The sequence below is a fragment of the Nuphar pumila genome, chromosome 2 (genome assembly GCF_984573655.1).
Source record: "Nuphar pumila chromosome 2, dmNupPumi1.hap1.1, whole genome shotgun sequence".
Classification (NCBI taxonomy): domain Eukaryota; kingdom Viridiplantae; phylum Streptophyta; class Magnoliopsida; order Nymphaeales; family Nymphaeaceae; genus Nuphar; species Nuphar pumila.
Genome location: NC_143250.1, coordinates 94,143,223 through 94,167,551, shown reverse-complemented (window position 1 = coordinate 94,167,551; position 24,329 = coordinate 94,143,223). Strand labels below are relative to the sequence as shown.

At 37.1% G+C, this 24,329-nt stretch overlaps 1 protein-coding gene across 1 annotated transcript in view; it reads right to left on the bottom strand.

Moving 5' to 3' along the window:
• The window catches only part of LOC149846185 (epoxide hydrolase 2-like), a 38,071-nt gene extending 15,085 nt beyond the window's left edge, over nt 1-22,986 (bottom strand). The window contains exons 1-3 of the mRNA XM_089996226.1: nt 22,646-22,986; nt 22,241-22,423; nt 10,146-10,378 (exon numbers count right to left, since the gene is read on the bottom strand). Coding sequence (XP_089852352.1) covers nt 10,146-10,378; nt 22,241-22,423; nt 22,646-22,927 — 698 coding nt within the window. The 5' untranslated portion in view covers nt 22,928-22,986. The remainder of the gene's footprint in view (nt 1-10,145; nt 10,379-22,240; nt 22,424-22,645) is intronic.
• Between the last annotated feature and the right edge of the window lie 1,343 nt (nt 22,987-24,329).

Below are 24,329 nucleotides of genomic sequence, written 5' to 3'. Positions count from 1 at the left end.
TTGTTCTCTCCAATTATTTAATATATTTTTTGCATTTGGCTATTCTTATTGTACCTTTGTGTACATTTGTTCTAAGTGTTCTTATGCCTTTTTTGCACATACCTCGTGGTAGTGTTGTGCTTACAACACACTTTATCTCTTTTTGAGATATTTTCACATATTTCACTAGGCATACTTGGATCTACATCCTTAAGCATAAGTCTAAAGTCTTTTCTCATTTTCAAATATTTCACAACTTAGTAAAAACTAATTTTAAAAATGACGTCTCTATTTTTCGCACTAATTCAGAAAAAGAATACTTATTAAAAGAATTTAAAGATTATTTGAATTTACATGGCATCACACATCAAAAGAGTCTTGTCCTCACACACCACAATAAAATGGTTTAGCTGAACAAAAACATAGATACATCATAGAAACACCTAAAACTTTGTTAATAGCAAGTCAAGTACCAAAGGACTTTTGGGCTGAAGCAGCCCTAACTGCCACATATCTCATTAATAGAATGTCATCTTCTTCTCTGCAGAATATAACATCAGTTGAAAAACTTTTTAAATTAACTCCTGATTATTTTAGATTGAGAGTTTTTGGATGCAAATGTTTTGTTTTCGGTAAAAAAATGATAAGCTTTCCCTTGGATTGTTCCTTGTGTCTTTTTAGGTTATGCATATAATAAAAAAGGCTATCCATGTTTTGATCCCAAAAGTAAAAAACTATATGTTTTAAGAAATATGTCCTTTTTAGAAAAGGAAAGTTTTTTTTACTATGAAAAGGTTGAGGAAGTAGTTGACTACTCATTCTTATTTGATTTGATTTCAAGTTATGAAAAATGTGATTCATAGTGGTCTTAATAAATATGACCTTGATAGTGGTCTTAATAAATGTGATCTTGATAATGGTCATGATGATATAATTACTAAAGAGCAAACCCATAGGACCAAAAACTATTTACAATATTCTAGGCATAGAGACCTTAATCAACCATGTCCACTAGAGAAATATGTTGAACAGCCTGAAGTACAAACCAAAAGAGATCATCTAGGATTTCTAAACCACCTTGAAAGTTTGTGTCGTATGACTTTTTTTTCTCCAAAATACAAGGCATTCATTGCATTAATTCATTCATATATGGAACCTTCAACCTATACTCAAGCTATAGAACATTCTTAATGGGTAGAAGTCATGAGAATAGAGTTAGAAGTTTTGAAAAAGGTTAATACTTGGACCATTCAAGATATTCTATAAAAAAAACTATAAGTTATAAGTGGGTATACAAGATTAAAACCACGAGCGATGAAACTCTTGAAAGATATAAAGCCAGATTAGTTGTCAAGGGATATTCTCAAGAATATGGCATAGATTACGAGAAAACATTTGCTCCAGTCACTAGAATGACCACTGTTAGAACTCTAGTAGCCTTAACATTTGTTTGAAAATGACCTATATTTCAAATGGATGTCAAAAATGTTTTTCTTAATGGAAACCTAGTTGAAAAAGTTTATATGAAAGCAGTATCTGATATAAATATTCCTAAGGGTAAAGCTCTTTGTCTGAAAAAGGCTTTTATGGTCTTAAACAAGCACCAAAAGCTTGGTATGACCGGTTTAGTCGAGTTATGCTTGATATTAGATTTAGAACTTGTTTGACTGACATTGCATTGTTTGTTAAGATTTCTGATGCAGGTATTATTATTATTTTTCTCTATGTGTCATCACTGAAGGAAACAAGCAGAGAGTTGAAAATATTAAAAAACTTCATAAAAAACATTCCGAAATGACTTATTTAGGCTACTTGAAATACTTCTAAGGAATCGAAGTTGCTTACTTTCCTAAAGGATATTTATTATCTTAGTCTAAATTTGTTTTTGACATCGTCTCTAGGTCTGGAATCACAGATGATAAGAGAGTTGATACCCTGAGATTGCCAACACTAAAATGCGAATTGATGATGGAGAACTCTTTGAAGATCCTATTTCATACAGACAACTTATTAGAGAACTCTATTATCTTTCAATTACTAGACCTGATATAACACATGTTGAAAACACAACACGCTCTCACTTCTATTCACATGGAAACAATTTTGCGTATCATTAGATATATTAAAACCTCACTTTCTCGAGGCCTTTTTTTGTTTGCTTCATCTTCTTTAGATTTAATTGCTTATACTTATGCTGATTTGGGAGGGGATCCCAATAACAGGCATTCAATCACTGGTTTTTGTGTTTTTTTAGGTAAATCTTTGATTTTTATGGCGATGCAAGAAACAACAGAAGGTTTCGCTTTTATCAACTGAGTATAAATATCGAGTCATGGCAACCACAACAACAGAGGCAGTCTGGCTCAGAAAGTTGTTGGCCGATATGAGAGTTCAACTGACAGGAGCCTCCTGCATGTGTCATGACAACAAGAGTGCAATCTACATTGTCAGCAATCATACTTTTCATCAACGTACTAAGCATAGCGAAATGGACCGTCACTATGTTCAAGAAGAGTACCTACATAACACCATAGATCTATCCTATGTTACACAGAGTATCAGTTAGCAGATTTCTTTACCAAACCTCTCATTGCCCCCCTAATTCCACTTTCTGTTAGACAAACTTTTGACAATCATAAGTTTAAGGGGATTGTTAAATTGTATATATATATATATATATATTATTGATGTTTATATTTTTTTTCTTTATTTTTTTTATTTTATCTAGTTCTTTTAGAACTAGAGTTGGACTAGTCAACACTTTGTTGACTAGTCAAAAGAGTCGTTGGACTAGCTCCAACGGCTCTATTTCCAGCCGTTGGAGCTAGTCTAACGACTCTCTTGAGCCCCTCTTTCTTGCCTCATACTTGTATATAAATAGGTGTGTTCCCCCCCTCTCTTGTATAACAATGCTTTTGGAATAGTGATGAATAAAATAATATTTATTTAGCGCTCTTGTGAAATACCATTTGTGTGGGTTTGGTATTGAGCGTGCCCTTTTGTGGACACTTGTTGTGCGTGTTCTCTTTAGTGAACACATTGAGTGTGATTGAAAGATTCTTGTTTCTTTACGGTTGGGCTAGTCTCTATGGTCATATTTATGACCTTTGGGGGCTAACCCAACCACTAGTTGTGCTGCCCCCCTTTACTTTCTTTTTGCTTATAAATAGGACACTCCCCTATCATGTAACCCAATGCTTTTCTAAGCATTTTATTGGTGAAATCTCTTATTTTTTGTGTTGTGCGCCCACAGTGGCTACTCTTGAGATTGTTCTCACTTTGTATTATCTTTTGGTGAATTAGTGCTTGTGCACTCTTCTTGTATTTGTGTTGATAATCATTGGGATCCTTTTTGTATTTCTGCTAGTTTCATTATAGATTTACAGTGGATGCATTTGTGATGTTAACTTCATGTATTCATATCTCAAGTTGCATCCTTTAAGGATTTCATGTTTTTCTCTGTACAATTTAAGAGCCTCCAGCTTCTTGAGACCTGTCCAAGTCCCTTCTGCAGTTGCAATACACTTCAAAATCCACCCAATTTGCTGCTCAATCTTATAAATGACTTTGCATAAACATGTCATTAATGTAATGTAATCCTTAGATTTGCTAGTAACAGAGAATATAAAGGAAAGCCTTGTACACAACTTTAGGACAGAATTTACAAGTTTGCTTCAAGCCTTCTACTAGACTGCCAGCCACCGCAGAGCACACCTGAGCCTTTGATGTCAGAAGCCCTAGTTCTACACAATTATTTGTTACATACAGTCCCACCCAAGAAGCCTTCAACTTGAGCTGTCAGCCTGATAGAACATGCATCTGACACAAGACTCCTATTCCATTGGTGAGATGTTGGCTTTGACAACTATGCTGACAATTTGAAGAGGTCTCATTCTAGTAGCCTCAATAAAACATGATATAACAGAAGATGGATTGACCTCTTTTTTCGGTAAGGAAGAGCCTAAAGCAAGCTAATCTGTACCAACCTCCTACACCAGAAAAGACGTCTCATCTCTAATAAGAGACTCGTGGTTTGAAAAATACAGCTCTTTATCAAAGACGTTCCATTTGTGCTTAAAATCATAGTCACCTATATAAATGTATTTTCTTGGTGAGGGTATTTCTCGGAGAGATTTTCAAAAGTTGGAAAATCTTGGGAATTTAAAAATATTGAAAAAATATAAATAATAAGAAAATAATGATTTTTCTTGCAAAAATATAAAGAAATAAGTTTTATAAGGTTTTAAAATATAAAAGAAAACAAAAAAATAAAAAATGTGTGCTTAAAATATTTAGAAATGAGCTTTTTCCCAAAAATATTGTGATATTATGGCGATAATATTGAAATATTTTAAGTGTTGGCAATATTTTGAAAATATCGTGATAAATTGCAGATAATATCGGATGACTTGATATCACTATATTATCATGATATTTTCAAAATATCAGCAAATATAGGTGACACTGCTTAAAATCCAAGAATATCCCTTCAACATCTCCACATGGTGGAGTAAGCCTGTTGTTCTACATGAAGCAGCACAGCATATTATAGAAGATTCTGGGGAACCCAGCCTCATGAAAGAACAATTCGTTACGAAATCAGCAAAAGTTACTAGGCAGCTAAGAGATTAACAATGTGACTGTGGTCAACTGTTAAAATGTAAAACTGTACATATATGTATATATAATAATATTATATTATATATATATATATACATTTTTCATTTCTTTCTTTTCTGTAATTTTTTTCCTTTATTTTTTTTTTTTGTCTTTATGTCATCTAGTTCAGTTTGAACTAGAATGACTGTTGCTAGTCAAGTCCTGTCCAGACTTGACTAGCAATAGAGCTGTTGGACTGACACATTCCAACAGCTCTAAATAGAGCTGTTGGACTGTGCCCAACAGCTCTATTGAGTCCTCTTTCAGCTGTGTATATAAAGGGGTGCAGCCCCTCTTGTATTTTACTCCAATGCTTCTTAAGCAATTGGTTTTTCATATCAATAAAGAATACATTTTTATTTTTATTTTGTTTCCAGTTATACCCTTTTTAAGGGTTATGCTTTAGTGTCATTCTTGACACTTGCTCTTGTTAATCTAAGCTCGTGTTTCGAAGATCCCCATTTCATTTCATGGTATCAGAGCCGCGGAAGTACTAAATCTTGAGGAAAAGCTGCCTCGGTTTCCGTGCCCGTTTGCAAAAGTGTTCGCCACTTGAAGAGAAGTGTTTTATCACTTCATTGGAGAAGATTTCACATCTTGTTGTATTGTTTTTTTTTCTTTCTTTTTCATTTTCCTTGTTTCTCTTCTATCATTATTCTTTCTCTCCTTGTAATAGATGGATGACAATGATAAAGTCACCATCATGCCTATGAAACTAAGCGATACGAACTATGTAACATGGGCTTCAATCATGAAGCACCATATATGGGGAAAAGGCTTATGGGGGATTGTGGATGGTTCCGATTCGGAACCTAAGCTATCTCTTACTAAAAAGGAGGGAGATAAAGAGGTCCCTCTATCGGAAGAAGAGAAAATCAAGGTTATTGCCTCATACGAGAAGAAATGGAAAGAATGGAGAATATCTCATGCGAAGATAATGTCATGGCTTATCAATAGCGTTGACATTAAAAAATGCTCAAGTCTTGCCAAATTTGATCATGCCGATAAGGCATGGGAATACCTTAAGAATATGTATTCCCTTAAAGATATTGCACACGTGTGCAACCTCCAAGAAAAAGTTCGAATGATGACACAAGGAGACAAAACTATTCGTGAATATTACAATGGGTTGTCCGAACTTTGGGAAGAACTTTCCCTTTTAGAACCAAAGTGGCATTGTGCCGAAGACATCGAGCTTCGTCAGAAACAACTCGATGCCGAACATTTTTACCAGTTTATCACTGGATTAAGGCCGGAATTTGAAACCACTAAATCGGCCCTACTTCACCGGGGAAAATTTTCTTCTATTATTGAAACTATTGAAGAGTTAACAATGGAAGAAAATCGTCTCCGGAAAGGTTCTTTAAAAATTGAAGATGATTCCGTTTTAGCCGTGTCTAGACCAGAGAATCATGTTCGATCATATAGGCCTCCTCACTTTAACCGACAAAATGGTGACTATGATAAGAAGAAAGTTATTTGTCATCACTGTCATGAACCGGGACACTACAGGCCACAATGTCCCAAACTTAAGGAGCTGAGAGAAAAAAGAGCTGCAATTGCTGGATCGGAGCCTAAAGATCAGGATGCACCAGTTTCCCTGGCCCAACTAATGGAGATTCTTCAGCCTCTCATCAAAGGTGCCTCTTCCTCATCTGAAGCTTCAACCGGCGCAGCAGCCTCATCTTTTTCTGATCTAGGTAAAATTTCTTGGCTTCTTGACTCTGGTGCATCTTTTCATATGACCCCAAATAATCAAAGTCTATCCAAATGTGTTAAAAATAAAACAAGTGTGTCAAAGGTCTTTACTGCTGATGGGACTTCTCTTGAAATAGAAGGAATAGGAAATTTTGAAAAAATTTATAAAACAAAAAATTTTTTTATTCCAAAAATTAGACATGTTCCCAAATTAAATTTAAATCTTTTATCTGTATCTCAAATTTCTGATTATGGGTGTAATATTTCTTTTTCTTCTCATGGTTGTTGGGTACAGGATCGCCAGTCAGGCAAGCTGATTGGGGAAGGCCATAGAGAAGGAGGACTCTATTACATGGATTTTTTGGAAATGCCAAAGAAAGCTTTTTGTTATAATATTCAAAAAATAGAGTTGGAACTGTGGCATAAGAGACTTGGTCACCCACATATAGCCAAAATCCAACATTTTCCAAATCTAGGGAAATTTTGTAATTCTGAATCATTTGATTGTAAAGATTGTATTCTCGGCAAAATGAAAAGATTACCATTTCAGAACAGAACCTTTTTCTCTTCAAGACCACTTGAATTAATACACTCGGATGTTTGGGGTCCTGCACCAGTAATTTCTAAAGGAGGATTTGTTTACTATGTTATTTTTGTCGATGATTTCTCCCGACATACATGGATGTACTTTCTCAAACATAAGTCTGAAGTATTTTCATACTTTCAAACTTTTCATAATATGGTTAAAAACAAGTTTCAAAATGATATTACTATTTTTCGCACAGATTCAGGGGGAGAGTTCTTATCCACAGATTTTCAAAATTATCTTAAATTGCATGGCATCACACATCAAAGATCTTGTCCTTATACACCTCAACAAAATGGACTGGCAGAACGAAAACATCGCCATATTATAGAAACCACTAGGACTTTATTAATAGCAAATCAAGTCCCGAAAGACTTTTGGGCAGAAGCTGCCTTAACTGCCACATATCTCATTAATAGGATGCCATCTTCTTCGTTACAAAATATCACTCCCATTGAAAAACTTATGAACATTTCTCCAGACTACTCTAGACTAAGAATATTTGGGTGCAAATGTTTCATATTTACTGACAAAAATGATAAACTTTCCCCTCGTGCGATTCCCTGTGCCTTTTTAGGATATGCTGAAAACCAGAAAGGTTATAGATGTTTTGACTTCAAAAATAATAAACTATATGTGTCTAGAAATGTTTCCTTTCTTGAAAAGGAGAGCTTCTTTAATTTTAGAAAATTAAAAGACGTCACTGAGTACTCCTTTTTGCTAGATCTAACATCAACATCTAATGAATATGACCTTGACTGTAACTTTGATGATGATCAAACAATTATTGATCTTAATGTTGAAAATGAAGAAGTTCATAGAGATACTAGTATTCAATATTCCAGGCGACAAGAGTCTAATCCTCCATGTGCACTTGAGAAATATTCTAACATTCCAACTAGACAATCAACCCGAATCTCGAGGCCTCCAGGAAAGTTTGTATCATACGAGTCTTTCTCACCCACATATAGGGCAGTTATTGCATTAATTCACTCATATGAAGAACCATCCACATATTTTCAAGCAAAAAATGATATCAAATGGATAGAAGCCATGAAAGCTGAATTAGATGCACTTGAAAAGGCTTCTACATGGAATATTCAAGATCTTCCTCCAGGGAAGAAAACTATAGGATGTCGATGGGTTTATAAAATTAAAACCAAGAGTGATGGTACTCTTGAAAGATATAAAGCCCGTTTAGTAGCCAAAGGTTATGCCCAAGAATATGGGATTGATTATGAAGAAACCTTTGCTCCGGTGGCTCGTATGACTACTGTCCGAACCTTAATTGCCTTAGCTTCTATCAAAAAATGGTCTATTTTTCAAATGGATGTCAAAAATGCTTTTTTAAATGGAAAGCTAGTTGAAGAAGTATATATGGAACCCCCTCCTGGTCTAAGTATTCCTAAGGGTAAAGTCCTCCGCTTAGAAAAAGCTCTTTATGGACTTAAACAAGCACCAAAAGCTTGGTATGATAGGTTTAGTCGTGTTATGATTGATATTGGTTTTCAATTCTGTTTAACTGACACTGCTTTGTTTATTAAGAATTCTGATGCAGGGATCATTGTGCTTCTTCTCTATGTGGATGATATGATCATCACCGGAAGCGATAAACAGGGAGTTGAAACAATCAAAACACTTCTTAAATCTCATTTTGAAATGACTGATTTGGGCTTGTTGAGATATTTTTTAGGCATTGAAGTTGCTTATTCTCCTAGAGGATATTTATTATCTCAGACTAAATTTGCTTTTGATATTGTTTTCAGGTCTGGTATTACTGATGATAAGAAAGTCGACACTCCAGAAGTTGTTAATGTTAAAATGAAGATTGATGATGGAGAACTTCTTGCAGACCCTACTCCTTACAGACAGCTTGTCGGGGCACTTTCCTATCTATCCATTACCAGACCAGATATAGCACATGCTGTTCATACAGCAAGTCAATTTCAACATGCTCCTACTTCTGTTCATATGGGAGCAGTCATGCGTATTATCAGATACATCAAGTCCTCTCTTTCACGAGGACTTTTCTTATCTTCCTCCTCTTCTCTTGATTTAATTGCATATACTGATGCTGATTGGGGAGGTGATCCCAATAACAGACACTCAACCACTGGCTTTTGTGTCTTTTTAGGGGAATCATTAATCTCGTGGAGGTGTAAAAAGCAGCAGAAGGTATTTCTCTCATCCACCGAAGCTGAATACAGAGCCATGGCAACCACGACCATGAAAGTAGTTTGGCTCCGACGACTGCTTGCTGACATGGGAGTTGAAGCAACAAAGGCTTCACAAATGTGTTGTGACAACAAAAGTGCGATCTACATTGCCAGTAACAGAACATTCCACGAACGCACCAAACACATCGAAATGGATTGTCACTACGTCAGATAGGAATATCTACACGGGATAATTGATCTGCCATATGTCACTTCAGAATATCAGTTAGCAGACTTCTTTACAAAGCCTCTCGCTGCTCCCCGATTTCACTTTCTCTTAGACAAACTTTCGCTCATTGTACCGTAAGTTTGAGGGGGAGTGTTAAAATGTAAAACTGTACATATATGTATATATAATAATATTATATTATATATATATATATATACATTTTTCATTTCTTTCTTTTCTGTAATTTTTTTCCTTTATTTTTTATTTTTTGTCTTTATGTCATCTAGTTCAGTTTGAACTAGAATGACTGTTGCTAGTCAAGTCATGTCCAGACTTGACTAGCAATAGAGCTGTTGGACTGACACAGTCCAACAGCTCTTAATAGAGCTGTTGGACTGACACATTCCAACAGCTCTAAATAGAGCTGTTGGACTGTGCCCAACAGCTCTATTGAGTCCTCTTTCAGCTGTGTATATAAAGGGGTGCAGCCCCTCTTGTATTTTACTCCAATGCTTCTTAAGCAATTGGTTTTTCATATCAATAAAGAATACATTTTTATTTTTATTTTGTTTCCAGTTATACCCTTTTTAAGGGTTATGCTTTAGTGTCATTCTTGACACTTGCTCTTGTTAATCTAAGCTCGTGTTTCGAAGATCCCCATTTCATTTCACTACATCATCTGCCGACAAGCTAAGCAGGCTACAACCAAACCTGGAGCGGAGGATATTGCATTTTCATATAAACTGTATAGATGGTCACATTTAAGCTGAAAACCATGGCATGTGCACAAGCTCAAAAACAAAAAAAAAAAAACACAAAAAAAAGAGGTATGACCTACCGATTGAGATTGCGATAGTAGTTCAAACCACCAGTAAAGCCACTTCTCTTAAACTTATCAGAATAATAGTGTATATCTTCCTCTGATAACCATTCAGGCAAGGAATCTGGTACTGATGAACTTCCAAATGACTGTCCTTTAGGAGTAATTGGAGGACCTGGTTTGCAGTAAGTCAGAAGGATCTTTATAGTTTTTTCAGTATCAACAAAATCAGCTTCTGCTACCCCGGGTTCCTGCAGTATAAGAAATGACAAAAGATAGAGAATTAATAGCAAAACACTTGACCTTGTGAAGGAAATAAAATTTGAAAAGCAAGATTTGCAAGACAGCATAGAATTCACTGTCTTCAGCAACATTGAAACATTCTGGATCATAATGCTGATGATGTTTATGATGATGAACATGGTGGTGGGGTTGATGATAACAATCATAACAAAGATAAAGAGATGCATGACAAAAAAAGTTTGACCAAAGTCTAGAATTTCAAGGGCCTCTAATCACACAGTTCTTACCTCGTCCAAGTCAAAATATTGTTATAATGTATCTCCTAAAAATCATTATTGTAAATATAAATATATATATTTATATACATAGAGATATATTTACATATAATATATTAAATGTACATATATCTCTTTTATATATAAATATATATACTTATATATATTTACCCGAAAGGGTATTTTTGTCATTTCCTGTTTTGCGCATATTCCCTTTTGGAATATGTTGTAACTTTCTTTTTTATTTTTTGTAATTCTTTTTTTTTCTTTTTATTTTTGACATTTTTTAATGTGCATTGGGGGTCCCCCAATAGAGTCGTTGGGGGCCCCCAACGGTCACAAATGTGACCGTTGGGGGCTCCCAACGACTCCTTTGGGAGCCCCCCCCTTTGCACTCTCTTGCATTTGTATAAATAGGGGTGTTCCCCCCTTGTATTTCTTAAGCTTGAGAGTCTCAAGCATTTGGTTCTTTCTATAAAATACATGCCATTGTGCATGTTTATTATTTTTAAGCTTTTGCGTACTTTGTTCAAGTGTTGTGAGAGTGCCTTAGTGCACATCTTTTCTATATTATTTGTACTCGTTTGCGCATTGTCTTTTCATAGACAATTTTACATGATATCAAAGCAAGGTTGATTATTGAAGATCGTGGGATTCTCCATTTGAGAGTGCCTCGAAAAACGTGCCTTCCGATCTTTGAAGTTTGAAGTGGTGGATCTTTCTTCTCAAATATTTTAGAAGAATCTTGTGCAAAGTTGGTGTTGGAAATATTGTGTTGGTACGCTTTTTTCTCTACCTCTTTACTCTCTAATGGGCGAAAAAGAGTCACATTTTGCTCCTGGTTTCAAATTAAATGAGTCCAACTATCATGTTTGGGCCGGAAATATAGAGGCTCATATAAAAGGGAAAGGCCTATGGGGATATGTTCTTGGCACAATTCCGGAACCGGAACCCAAGATTACCGTAGTAAATGGAGGCGAAATCAAGATTCTTGAGGGAGAAGAAAGAACCAAAGCCCTTGAAGAATACTCCAAGAAACATGATGAATGGGAAATGAAGAATTTCAAGATTCTTTCATGGTTTTTCTCATCCGTGGAAACCAAGATTAATGTCAGCATTATTAAATTCAAAAAGGCATCGGAAGCTTGGCATTATCTTGAAAAAATGTACACCTCAAAGGATCTCTCTCATAAGTATTACCTTCAAAAGAAGGCTATCTCCCTTACTCAAGGTGAAATGACGATTAGGGAATACTTTGTCGATCTTTCCTCTATTTGGGATGAGCTTGCAATGCTTGAACCAAAATGGAGTGGAGAGGCAATTGAGCTTCGTCACAAGCAACTTGAAGAAGATCGGTTCTTCAACTTTTTGAATGGGCTAAGGCCCGAATTTGAGCAAATAAGGTCATCTCTTCTCTCCTCTTTTTCTCCCCCTTCTCTTGAAGATGTTCTCACCAAATTAAGTGGTGAAGAGACTCGTATGAATTTATGTAAACAAGGACCAAATGTTCTTGCGGTCCCTTGTAATATTGAAGAAAATAGTGAGGTCAATGCCGTATCCAGACCCGAAAACAATGTAAGAACCTATCGTCCCCCTCACTTTAAATTTCAAAATCAAGGTGAAAATGGTGGTCAAAGAGGAAGAAGGGACTATAGCAAAACTATTTGTCATTTTTGTAAAGAACCGGGGCATATCAAACCCGTATGTCCCAAATGGAAGAAACTTCTAGCCATGGCTACCACTGGTGTACCGCAGAAGGATGAGGTATCTTCGAGTGGGACCCTTTCTATAAATCAAATAGTGGAAGCTCTTCAACCTCTCCTCAAGGGATCTACCTCTGGTGCAGCCGTATCCACTTCTTCCTCTCCAGGTAAAATCTCTTGGCTTTTGGACTCCGCTACATCCTTTCATATGTCCCCAAACATTTTTTCACTTTCCGATTATTCGAAAAATGGTTCCCCATCTTATGTCTCCACTGCTGATGGAACCTCTCTTGAAATTAAAGGAATAGGTAATTTTGAAACTCAAGAATTTTCTATTCCAAAAATCAGATTTATACCTAAACTTAACTTAAATCTCCTCTCTGTTTCTCAACTCACGGACCATGGCTGCGATATTAAATTCTCTTGTGATAAATGCTTAATACAGGATCGCCAGTCCGAGAAATTGATTGGGGAAGGATTTAGAAGAGGAGATTTATACTATATGGAATCTCTTCAAGTTCCAAAAGTTTTGTGTAATGTTGCCCGACATAAAGATATAAATGTGTGGCACAAAAGACTTGGTCATCCTAATATCACCAAGTTATCATATTTACATTTTGCAAAAGACCTATGTAAAAGCTCTTTTTCTTGTAATGACTGCATTCTCGAAAAAATGTGAAGTTTACCTTTTGAGCAAAGAACTATGTTCTCTTCTAAAACTTTCGAAATTGTTCATTCGGATGTTTGGGGACCTGCACCTGTTGTTTCAAAAGGAGGTTTTTCTTATTACGTAATATTTGTGGATGATTTTTCCAGATATTCGTGGATATATTTTCTTAAGTTTAAACATAAAGTGTTTTCATGTTTTAAAAATTTTCATTCAATGATTAAGAATCAATTCAACAGCAACATAAAGATTTTTAGAAGTGACTCTGGAGAAGAATATCTCTCCAATCAATTTAAGGTATATCTTGAGGATCACGAAATTATTCACCAAAGGTCTTGTCCTAAAACACCTCAACAGAATGGGTTGGCTGAAAGAAAACATAGGCACATTATTGAGACCACTAGGACCCTTCTTATATCTCAAAATATTCCTAAAAACTTTTGGGCTGAAACAGCTCTTACTTCTGTTTATTTGATAAATCGCTTACCATCTAGGATATTAGGAAAAATATCTCCCTTTGAGGTATTACATAAGCTTGAACCTGATTATAATAGGTTAAGAGTCTTTGGATGTAAGTGTTTTATACTTACGGATAAGAATGACAAGCTCTCTCCCAAGGCTATTCCTTGTGCCTTTCTTGGTTATTCCGAAACTCAAAAAGGTTTTCGTTGTTATGACCTTAGAGATGATAAGCTATATGTCTCTAGAAATGTAACTTTTTTAGAAAATGAGAGTGGTTTTGAAAAAAATGTTTTTCAACAAGAAAATTTTGATTACTCCTTATTTGACTTATTGTCTAGTAATGATGATATCTAGTGATGATGAGGTATCATTAAACCATGATGAGGAAAATGATGCAGATATTGGTGAACATAACCCACTCAATGAACAAGAAAGTAGAGTTCCAAGTGAGCCAATAACCTACTCTCGTAGAAATCAAGACACCTTTAGAAGTGCTATTGATCAATATAGTGAGCTTTCTCCTATTCTTCACCATAGAAGATCTGAAAGGAATAGAAGACCTTCAACTCGTTTTGTATCCTTTGACTCTTTTTCACCCCGATATAGGGCTTGTCTTAGTGCCATTCACTCTTATTTTGAACCAAGAAATTTTGAAGAAGCTAAAAAATGTATAGAATGGCAAGAAGCCATGCAAAGTGAACTTAATGCTCTTAAAAGGGCAGAAACTTGGGATTTCCAAACTCTACCTATAGGAAAGAAAACTATAGGCTGTTGATGGGTCTTCAAAGTTAAAACTAAGAGTGATGGTTCTCTAGAAAGGTATAAAGCTCGCTTAGTTGCAAAAGGGTATGGGCAAGAGTATAGAATTGATTACGAAGAAACTTTTGCCCCTGTAGCTCGAATGGTTACCGTTAGGTGTCTTATTACTATTGCATCTATTAAAAATTGGAACATTTTTCAAATGAATGTTAAAAATGCCTTCTTAAATGGTGATCTTAACGAAGAAGTATATATGGATGCTCCACCAGGCATGAAGATTCCTAAAGATAAAGTTCTTCATCTTCGTAAAGCCCTCTATGGTTTGAAACAGGCCCCCAAGGCCTGGTATGATAGATTTACTAGTGTAATGTTGGAAAATGGTTTTTCCTCATGTTATACTGACACCGCTCTATTTACTAGAAGATCTAATGCAGGAATTGTGATTCTATTACTCTATGTTGATGACATGCTAATTACAGGTGATGATGTTCAAGGAGTCAAGGGTATTAAGTTCATCTTGACTTCAAAATTTGAGATGTCAAACTTGGGTTTTCTGACATATTTTCTTGGTATTGAGGTTGCCTATTCGCAACGTGGTTATTTTCTATCTCAGTCTAAGCTTGCTTGTGAGATTATTGACAGATCAGGAATTTCTGATGACAAAGTATGCGAAACTCCTGAAGTCGTGGGATCAAAAATGAAGATTGACGATGGTGTTCCCCTAACATATCCTACTCCTTACAGGCAGTTGGTAGGCTCTCTAATGTACCTTAGCATTACTCGACCCGACTTGTCGCATGCTATTCACATCGCCAGTCAGTTTCAGCATGCTCCTACAACCGTTCATATGAGTGTTGTCCTTCGCACCATCAAATATTTGAAAGGAACCATAAACAAGGGAGTTTTTCTATCTTCTTCCTCTGAATTAAAATTGCTTGCTTATACTAACTTAGATTGGGGAGGTGACCCTAGTAACCGTCACTCCACCACTGGCTTTTGTATTTTCTTAGGAGAATCTTTGATCTCGTGGCGATGTAAAAAGCAACAGAAGGTCTCCTTATCATCCACTGAAGCCGAATATAGAGCCATGGCATCTACCACCATGGAAATTGTATGGATTCGGCGTCTTTTGGAAGATATGGGAGTAGTTGTCAAAGAACCAACAAAGTTATGCTGTGACAATAAAAGTGCAATCTGTTAGAATTGTATTTGTATCGGATATGGATCCGATATTGGATCCATATCCGAGCATATGCTTTCCCCATGCTTGAGAGGTGGCATACTTGTAATCCTGTATATTTTTCATGTATTTTGTTCAGTAGTGTTAGATCCTACATATATCTTATTAAGAGAGGGTCACGATACTTTTAACGTGCCCTACTTTCCATTTGGCATCCTCCTCTTCTCCCCCTCTCCTCTCTTCTCTTTATTTTGTATTTTCAGATTGAAGGCTATTCTCCAAAGCTTGAAGGCGCACTATCTTGAAGCCCTATTCAGATTCTTTCATGGTATCAGAGCAGCACTCTTGTTAACATGCCAAAGCGTATCCCTACATGTTTCTATTGCAACAAGAGAGGACATGTTAAATCTGAATGTTGGCACAATCCTCAGAACAAAGCTAAGGGAGGTCGACGTGATCACAGGCCAACCCCCTCTATCATTTCTAGAGCGTCTTCCTCCTCATTTACGCCCGATGCACAACAACTCTTAATGACAGCTATTTCTAATCTGAATCTCAAGCAAAATGATGATGGTGTCTGGTATGTGGATTCTGGTGCTGCCGCCCATGTGACTGATGATGCAGGTAAACTCTCTAGTGCATCTCCATATTTAGCAAAAGGTTTTGTAGTTACAGGTGATGGCACTCACCACAAAATTACTCACATTGGTAATGCATATGTTTCTTTGCCGCATACTTCTCTTCCTTTACACAATGTTTTAGTCGTCCCTAATGTCAAGAAAAACATTATTTCAGTATCTAAAATCATTGATGACTCTTCCACATCAGTTGAATTCACTCCTTCCTCTGTTTTTGTCAAGGATCCTCTCACCAAGACGATATTCGCTGAAGGAATTCGTGAAGGCAACATGTACGTCCTCAAAGAAGCTCCTCCAGTGTCCAAGTCCAGTTCATCTGTTTCTTTTCCTATCAGTCTGAATGAAGTCAATTTGACTCAAATTGATATGCCGTCCATTTGGCATAATCGATTAGGCCATTGTAATCATTCTTTTATTTCTAGCCTTGTTAATAATGGATTGTTGCACAAATCCAGTCTGAGACCTGTTAGTGAGTCAGGCATGTGCTCAAGCTGTCAACTTTGTAAGAGTCATGCCCTTCCTTTTAATTCCATCAATAAAAGAGCTTCTAAATTGTTTGAAACGATTTACTCTGATGTTTGGGGACCAGCTCCTGTCTCATCTCCTTCCGGCAGTAGATACTATGTCATTTTTGTTGATTCTTTTTCTCGTTATACATGGATACACTTCATAAAACACAAATCTGAAGTGTTCCGTTTGTTTAGCCAATTTCATGCCCTCATCCAAAATAAATTTTCATCCAACATAGTGCATTTTCAATGTGATGGTGGTGGTGAATATTTATCATCTGAATTTACTGAATACTTGCTAAATCATGGCATCACTAGACAGATATCTTGTCCACACACACCACAGCAAAATGGCATTGCAGAACGCAAGCACCGACACATTGTAGAGACTGCCTTAAGCATGCTCCATGACACTGATCTCCCTATGACTCTATGGACTGAGGCATTTCACACGGCCGTTTATGTTATAAATTGATTGCCTTTAGCTCTTCTCGCAGGGAAATCTCCTTTCTTTCTTTTGAATCATGAGCATCCTAAGTATGATGAGCTTCGGGTTTTTGGATGCATTTGCTATGTTCATGTTGATTCCAGCCTCCGGAACAAACTTCAGGCTCGGGCTATAATGTGTCAGTTTGTGGGCTATGCAGACCATTATCGAGGCTATAGGTGCTATAATCCCCTAACAGGCCGTATACATATTTCAAGACATGTTGTTTTTGATGAACTCAGATTGCAGTTTCACACTTCTTCCAAGGCTATTCATGATTCAGCGTCCAGACTATATGATCCATGGTTATGTGCTAATATCTTAGGCGATGGGATTCAACCGACCACTTTTCCAGCCCTTTCTGACAGTACTCACATTGAAGCAGAAATGTCTGATGCCCAGATGGATAGTACTCACATTGAAGCAGACATGTCTGATACTCAGATGGCTGATTCTCCTTTAGACAGATTTTCTGGCTTGGTTTATTCTCGTCGCACTCCTGCCTCTACTACTGATTCTGTCATTGTTCCTTCTCATCCACGAAGGTCCACTCGAGCGAGACATCCCGTGGATAGATGGATAAGCTATAACACTTTCACTTTGGATTTTCAGCTTTTTATGACCAGTTTGCATAAACAGACTGAACCAAAGTGTTATTCTCAGGCCTCTCAAAATTCCCGTTGGATTGAAGCCATGAATGAAGAAATGGAAGCCTTGAATGAATGTCAAACATGGGAAGTCGTTCCACGGCCAAGGGATAAGAATGTTGTTGGGTCTAAATGGGTTTATAAAATCAAATATAAACCAAATGGCAGTATTGATAGGTATAAAGCTCGTCTTGTGGCTAGAGGTTTCACTCAACAACATGGGGAAGATTATGATGAGACTTTCAGCCCTGTTGTTAAGATGAGTACCATTCGAGTTATTCTCTCTCTTGCTGTTACTTTTGGATGGTCATTACATCAACTTGATGTCAAAAATGCTTTTCTTCATGGTTTCCTCAAAGAGGACGTCTACATGGAACAGCCACCAGGATATGCTACTAATGATTCTAATCTATGGGTATGCAAGTTGCACAAGTCATTATATGGGTTAAAACAGGCTTCTCGTTCATGGTTTGAAAGGTTCTCCCTTCACATTCAAGAAGTTGGTTTTCAGAAGAGTGCTCTTGATCATTCTCTTTTTATCTATCACAAAGGAGGGATCACTACTTGGTTATTGATATATGTGGATGACATTGTTCTCACGGGAAATACTTCCTCTCATATCGTCCAAATCAAAGAAGTGTTAGAACAACACTTCAAAATGAAAGATCTCGGGGACCTCAGATATTTTTTGGGTGTTGAATTAGACAGGACTGAGGATTCCCTCACTCTTTCTCAACACAAGTATGCCCTTGATATTCTCACATCCTTTGGTATGTCTGATTGTAAGCCCATTAACACGCCCAGCGTTTTGCATGCAAAGTTGAACGTTTCAGATGGCAGTCCTGCATATCCTGTTCCAACCCTTTACCGCAGTATTGTTGGGAAACTTCAATATTTGACATTCACTCGGCCCGACATTGTATATGCTGTCAATCAAGTTTCCCAGTTTATGCATGCTCCCACAGACACTCATATGGAAGCTGTCAAGCGTATCTTACGTTATCTCAAGGGGACTATTGGCGATGGACTTACTTATAAACGCATGTCTCCTACTGTGGATGGTCATATTATCTCTACTTACACTGATGCTGATTGGGGAAGCGATCTTGATGAACGCCGATCTGTTTCTGGCTATTGTGTCTTTCTCAATTCTAATCTTGTCTGTTGGAGTAGTCGCAGACAACGCGCCATTGCAAAATCCAGCACATAAGCTGAATATAGGGCCATGGCTGCTGGCACTGCCGATGCTACTTGGCTTCGTCACCTCCTTGGGGAATTATCTCTTCCTATTGCTCAATCTTCCATGCTGGTTGACAATCAAAGTGCCATTAAAATTTCATTCAATCCCATACTTCACAGTCGTACCAAGCACATTGAGATTGATCAACATTTCATTCGTCAGAAAATAGAAGATGAGGAAATCTCCCCTGCATATATACATACTTCTGAACAAGTTGTTGATCTTTTCACCAAAGGACTCACTGGATCACAGTTTTGGCATTTGAAGAACAAGTTGGGCATGATGAAAACTCATGCACAACTTGAGGGGGGATGTTAGAATTGTATTTGTATCGGATATGGATCCGATATTGGATCCATATCCGAGCGTATGCTTTCCCCATGCTTGGGCGGTGGCATACTTGTAATCCTGTATATTTTTCATGTATTTTGTTCAGTAGTGTTAGATCCTATATATATCTTATTAAGAGAGGGTCACGATACTTTTAACGTGCCCTACTTTCCATTTGGCATCCTCCTCTTCTCCCCCTCTCCTCTCTTCTCTTTATTTTGTATTTTCAGATTGAAGGCTATTCTCCAAAGCTTGAAGGCGCACTATCTTGAAGCCCTATTCAGATTCTTTCACAATCTACATTGCCAAGAACCACACCTTTCACGAGCGAACAAAGCATATAGAGATGGATTGCCATTATGTCAGAGAAGAATACTTGAAGAAGGTCATTGATCTACCATATGTGACATCTGAGTATCAACTTGTCGACTTCTTCACAAAAGCTCTATGTTCGCCCAGATTTCATTTCCTTCTTGACAAACTTGCAGTTATCACACCATAAGTTTGAGGGGGGGTGTTAAAATGTATCTCCTAAAAATCATTATTGTAAATATAAATATATATATTTATATACATAGAGATATATTTACATATAATATATTAAATGTACATATATCTCTATATATATAAATATATATACTTATATATATTTACCCGAAAGGGTATTTTTGTCATTTCCTGTTTTGCGCATATTCCCTTTTGGAATATGTTGTAACTTTCTTTTTTATTTTTTGTAATTCTTTTTTTTTCTTTTTATTTTTGACATTTTTTAATGTGCATTGGGGGTCCCCCAATAGAGTCGTTGGGGGCTCCCAACAACTCCTTTGGGAGCCCCCCCCCCCCCCCCTTTGCACTCTCTTGCATTTGTATAAATAGGGGTGTTTCCCCTTTGTATTTCTTAAGCTTGAGAGTCTCAAGCATTTGGTTCTTTCTATAAAATACATGCCATTGTGCATGTTTATTATTTTTACGCTTTTGCGTACTTTGTTCAAGTGTTGTGAGAGTGCCTTCGTGCACATCTTTTCTATATTATTTGTGCTCGTTTGCGTATTGTCTTTTCATAGACAATTTTACAAATATTACTGCAGCTTTATGATAGATACAAATGGATATGGTTAATTCTGTCCCCCAGTTCGCCAAGTGTTTTCCAATAAATGAACCATAAATAAACTACGACAGCAACTTTAAAGAACCTTATTAATCACTGAGTTTTCATGGATGTTTTATTCACTTCTTGTTTCTTTTTTGCTTTTCTAGTAAAATTCTTACTGTATCCCTTTGATAGAGGGCATGTCTTATTTTTCTACTCTATCTTCCTGAATTAAAGGCCAAGATGTCTAGCATCCTGTAGAAACCCCAATTTTGATAGAGTCATTTCATGTCGAGAATCATATGATAAAATTATAGTGTTTTTTGCTCATTTCAAAGTTATTCTAACCTCAACTTAGTTTTTGACCTTCAAAACAGTATTATCAAGGTTTTTGCCCAAAAGATTAAACTAGAGGATCTTAGATCTCAAACAAGCTAAAAATCAGGTCAATCCAACATCGGAGTCAAAAGGTATGAACAAAACAAGTTGACCTGGTCGAACATCTTTGTCTCAACTACTATGTGTCATCAGCATTTCTCTAACGTCACATGAATTGTCATCAACAACTGGTCTAAATTCGGATGCATCGTCAGCACACCTCTAATGATACATGAATTGTCGTTAGAAGATTTAGATTGCCATTAGCAGCATGTGTCGCTAGTGGTTAATTTAGTCCAAAAACGTGTGTCTGATGGAGATAAACCTTTAAGAACCCTTAGTCTTATCCCTCTAACTCGTGAGATAGGATTCATTGAACCTAATCTAACCCTTAGAGTCTTAAACAACCTTTTGGCTTATCTATTCCTTAATCCCTAAGTTAGGAAACCTAAAGTAAATCAGAAAGAGACCTTCAAACCCTCAACCAATCGGATCTTGCTACCTCAATCATGGACGGATCTGGCTCCTCAGATCTCGGATACGTAGGAATAATGTATATATCAGCCACAAAATCTATAAATAGGGATATGATCTCCTTAATTCAACATCTGGTATTTGAGATTTAGAAGTAAAGTACCCTTAATCTACAAAAAATCTCTACTTATCCCAGCCTTCTAGAACCTAGCGCCTTAACCCTGCTTAGGTAGGCCTAGCCCAGCTAAGCTTATTTAACTTATCATAGGATCCAGATCTCTTATCTCACCTAGACCCTTGAGACTGGCACCTGGCCGAAATGCTGCCCGAGTTCCCCTGAGCTCGTCATCATCATATAAAAGGGCTACCTAAGTCTGAAGTCAGATTCAACCCCTTTTTTGTGTATTTATTTCATTTATTATGTTATTTCAAGTATAGATTTTCCTAAAGTTCGCATATATGTTCTTGTTTTTGTGTTTTCCGAGCCTTTGTGGTGGGTTGAACCATCAAGGTCGTTTCTTTACAGGATCAATGTATCAGGTACATCACTCGCAAACTAAAGCTTGGATTTCGAGCTCCTAGTGTGTCTGATCCATGCTTGGCGGAGGAGGAAAAGGAAAGACGCACAACTTGAAGAGTGAACTCCAAAACTCTCTAATCTAATGTTCAAATCCGTTTTTTCAATCCAAAACTCTTTTTTTGGATAAACCCTCTTTTTCGTTATCAAAATTTGGCGATGCACACATCCTAAGTTCTTCTTTCTTACATTTATCTTTATTTAACAAAGGAAATCCCTAGTAGAATCAATGTCATTTGGAGATTGTGAAGGACAGATGGAAATGCAATCAGGAAGCGCAGAAATGGTAGGAAATCAAGAATACCGTTCAACACGTACATTCGCCGGTGACAAGAAATCTTTATGTTAAATGCTCATTCGCAGTGGAACTACCAAATAAAATTTAGCAGAGGAGCTAAGCACGCCAACAAGATTTGAGAACCAAATGCATGGATATAAGAAGGAAACTGAAAACCTGGAATCGACAAATGTAATAATCATCACCGAACGCTGCCCTCATGCGGTCAACAGGCTTCATAGATGGGTGTCGAGGCGCATGTTGAACGCTCAGATTCACCAAGGCCTTCACTCTGTCCGGCCTAAACAAGCACAGATTGTACGCAATGACTGCTCCCCAGTCATGCCCAACTACAAAAACCTGCAACCCATGAACAAATTGCAAACACATGAAAGATACCCACATCGAAATAAAGACTATAAAGATGAGATTCGAGAAGAACAAGAAGTACCAACATCGAAATTGAGATCATCAACATGAAAAAGAAACAGAAAAAAAGAAGTGACCAACTTGAGATTCACTTAAAGACTGAGCAGAAACAGTGGAAAGAAAGAAAAAAGGGAGGTGGCGAGAAGAGCGTGCCTTGTCCTCGCCGAGGGCGTTGAGAAGGCCGACGAGATCTCCGACGATGTGGAAGCAAGTGTAGCTGTCGACTTCTTGAGGGGCGTCGGTGTCTCCGTAGCCCCTGAGATCAGGGGCCACCGCGTGGTAGCCATGGTGGGCTAGAGAGAGGATCTGGTGGCGCCATGAGTACCAGAGCTCGGGGAAGCCGTGGATGAGCAGCACGAGAGGGCCAGTACCCTTCTCTGCTATGTGCATCTTGATGCCATTGGTCTCGATGGTTCGATGCTGGATGCTCTCCATCACAACCAGTCCACCTCTCTATCTCTATCTCAAAAGTATCTTTATTCAAGGTCTTATTTTAAAACTTGGAACTGAGTTTGCTTTAAAAGACTTAGGCTCTTTGCATTATTTTATTTGTGTTCAGTAATAAAGGACGAATATATGTTTTTGAGTTATTAAAGGTGTGTCAGAGCCAAGCCGGTGTCCGCACCCATGGCTCTAGCTCCTCTTTTAGGACGTGACAAAGGTAAATTTAATAACTCTACATTATATGGATGTATTGTTGGGGCTCTCCAATATGCCACAATGCTGACATATCTCTTCTTGTGAATAGAGTGTGTCAATGAATGCATGAGCAATCAACTCATCATTGAGAAGCAATGAAGAGGATACTGCATAATCTCAAGAGAACTCTTGATCATGGAATCCAAATTGTGCTATCATGGGGAAGCAGTGAAGAGGATATTGTTGACTGGGTTGGTTTATACTCTGTATTATAATCCTAATCTTATATCCTCCAGTTCAATATAATAAGCTATGGTTTCTCGATCTAGCAATACATAGTAGTGGCAAATGGAGCAGCTGAAATTGTGGCTTAGCTTTCTTCTTCAAGAACTAGGTATATTCATGTTTAAAAGGTTTCTATTATCTATGTGTGATAGTGTTGGTGCTTCATACTTGGCAGCTCATCTCATGTACCATAATCGTAGCAAGCACATAGAGATTTTGACATTTATTTTGTGCGAGACAAGATTGCCAAGAAAGAACTACAAATCAAATATATTTTTTCAAAGGACCAGCTTGTTCTCACTAAATCATTGATGTTTCAGAGGTTCAATACTTTGCGTGTCAAGCTCAATGTGATTCCTACTCCATTGAACTTGAGGCAGCTATTAGAGAACCAGTTCAGTCGGGTTGGGTTTCATGGTCCAACCTGCAGAAGATCGTCCACCTCAAGAAGGATCTCAAGAGAAGGAAACCTATTAAAAAAAAGAAGCTAGGATTTCCTAGTGAGGTTGTGCCTAAGATAGTGTAAGAGGAGCCTAAAATCAAGGAAGAAAACGTCTAAGTTTATCATGTATTCAATAAGAAAAACCATTCAAATTCTTTGATAGACAATAGCAAGTTGGTTATTGGCGAAAGACTTGTTAATTGTGTGCAAGCTAAGTTTATAAATTCTAATCATTGTAAAGGTGTGACTTAATAAATAAAGAGCTCACGTCTCTCGACTTCCTTGGATGCATTGAACCACGTATATTGTGTGCCTTGTGTGTGCCTCCATTTTTGTTTTGGCTCTTTTATGGACATATAGACGAGCGCTAAAATATCTAATATGTTATAAGAGTACCCTCAAGATTTTGCAACATTTTTTAATAGTCAACTTGATCAAAAGGGAGGTTTGGACTATTTGATTAATGAAGAT